Source organism: Ceratina calcarata, unplaced genomic scaffold (genome assembly GCF_001652005.2).
Source record: "Ceratina calcarata isolate Rehan_Ccalc_2016 unplaced genomic scaffold, ASM165200v1 scaffold14034, whole genome shotgun sequence".
Lineage (NCBI taxonomy): Eukaryota > Metazoa > Arthropoda > Insecta > Hymenoptera > Apidae > Ceratina > Ceratina calcarata.
The window spans coordinates 1-420 of NW_017135158.1; the positions used below are offsets into that span (position 1 = coordinate 1).

Consider the following 420-nt stretch of genomic DNA (forward strand, 5'->3'; position numbering starts at 1 on the left):
AGAAATACCTGATGTAAAGATATTTTCGTTATGGTCGACGCGACGATCCATGTAACGCATTCATTATACGGGGGAACGGTAAGGGAGCCTGGATAAGTATAATAACCGTGACCGAGGCACGTTTCCAGCATCCAAAGTAAGCAGTCTGATTAATGAAATACGGGGAGATTTAAATAACTAAATAATTACAAATTGATAACGTTTTAAAAAATTTCTTTACAAGGAGAAATTTTCGTGGTGCTTCCCATTGTTTTGATATGTTGCAAGCTATCGGTAATAGGTGCCAAAGATGGATTATCAGGCATTCCGGAGCAACCAACGACCTGATTTTAATAATCTAATTATATCAATTATTTCATCAAATATTTAATTCTATAAAATTATTACGTACTTGCATCAAGTAGGATAATATGGCTATTC

At 34.8% G+C, this 420-nt stretch overlaps 1 protein-coding gene across 1 annotated transcript; it reads right to left on the bottom strand.

Moving 5' to 3' along the window:
- Window positions 1–8: 8 nt before the first annotated feature.
- Window positions 9–414, bottom strand: LOC113465020 (carbonic anhydrase 13-like; the record flags this gene model as incomplete). The annotated part of the gene is made up of 3 exons (XM_026818222.1): window positions 392–414; window positions 221–323; window positions 9–145 (listed from the first exon to the last, which is right to left on the bottom strand). Coding segments are annotated over exons 1-3 (246 nt in total), but the record flags the coding sequence as incomplete, so codon positions are not given.
- Window positions 415–420: the final 6 nt, after the last annotated feature.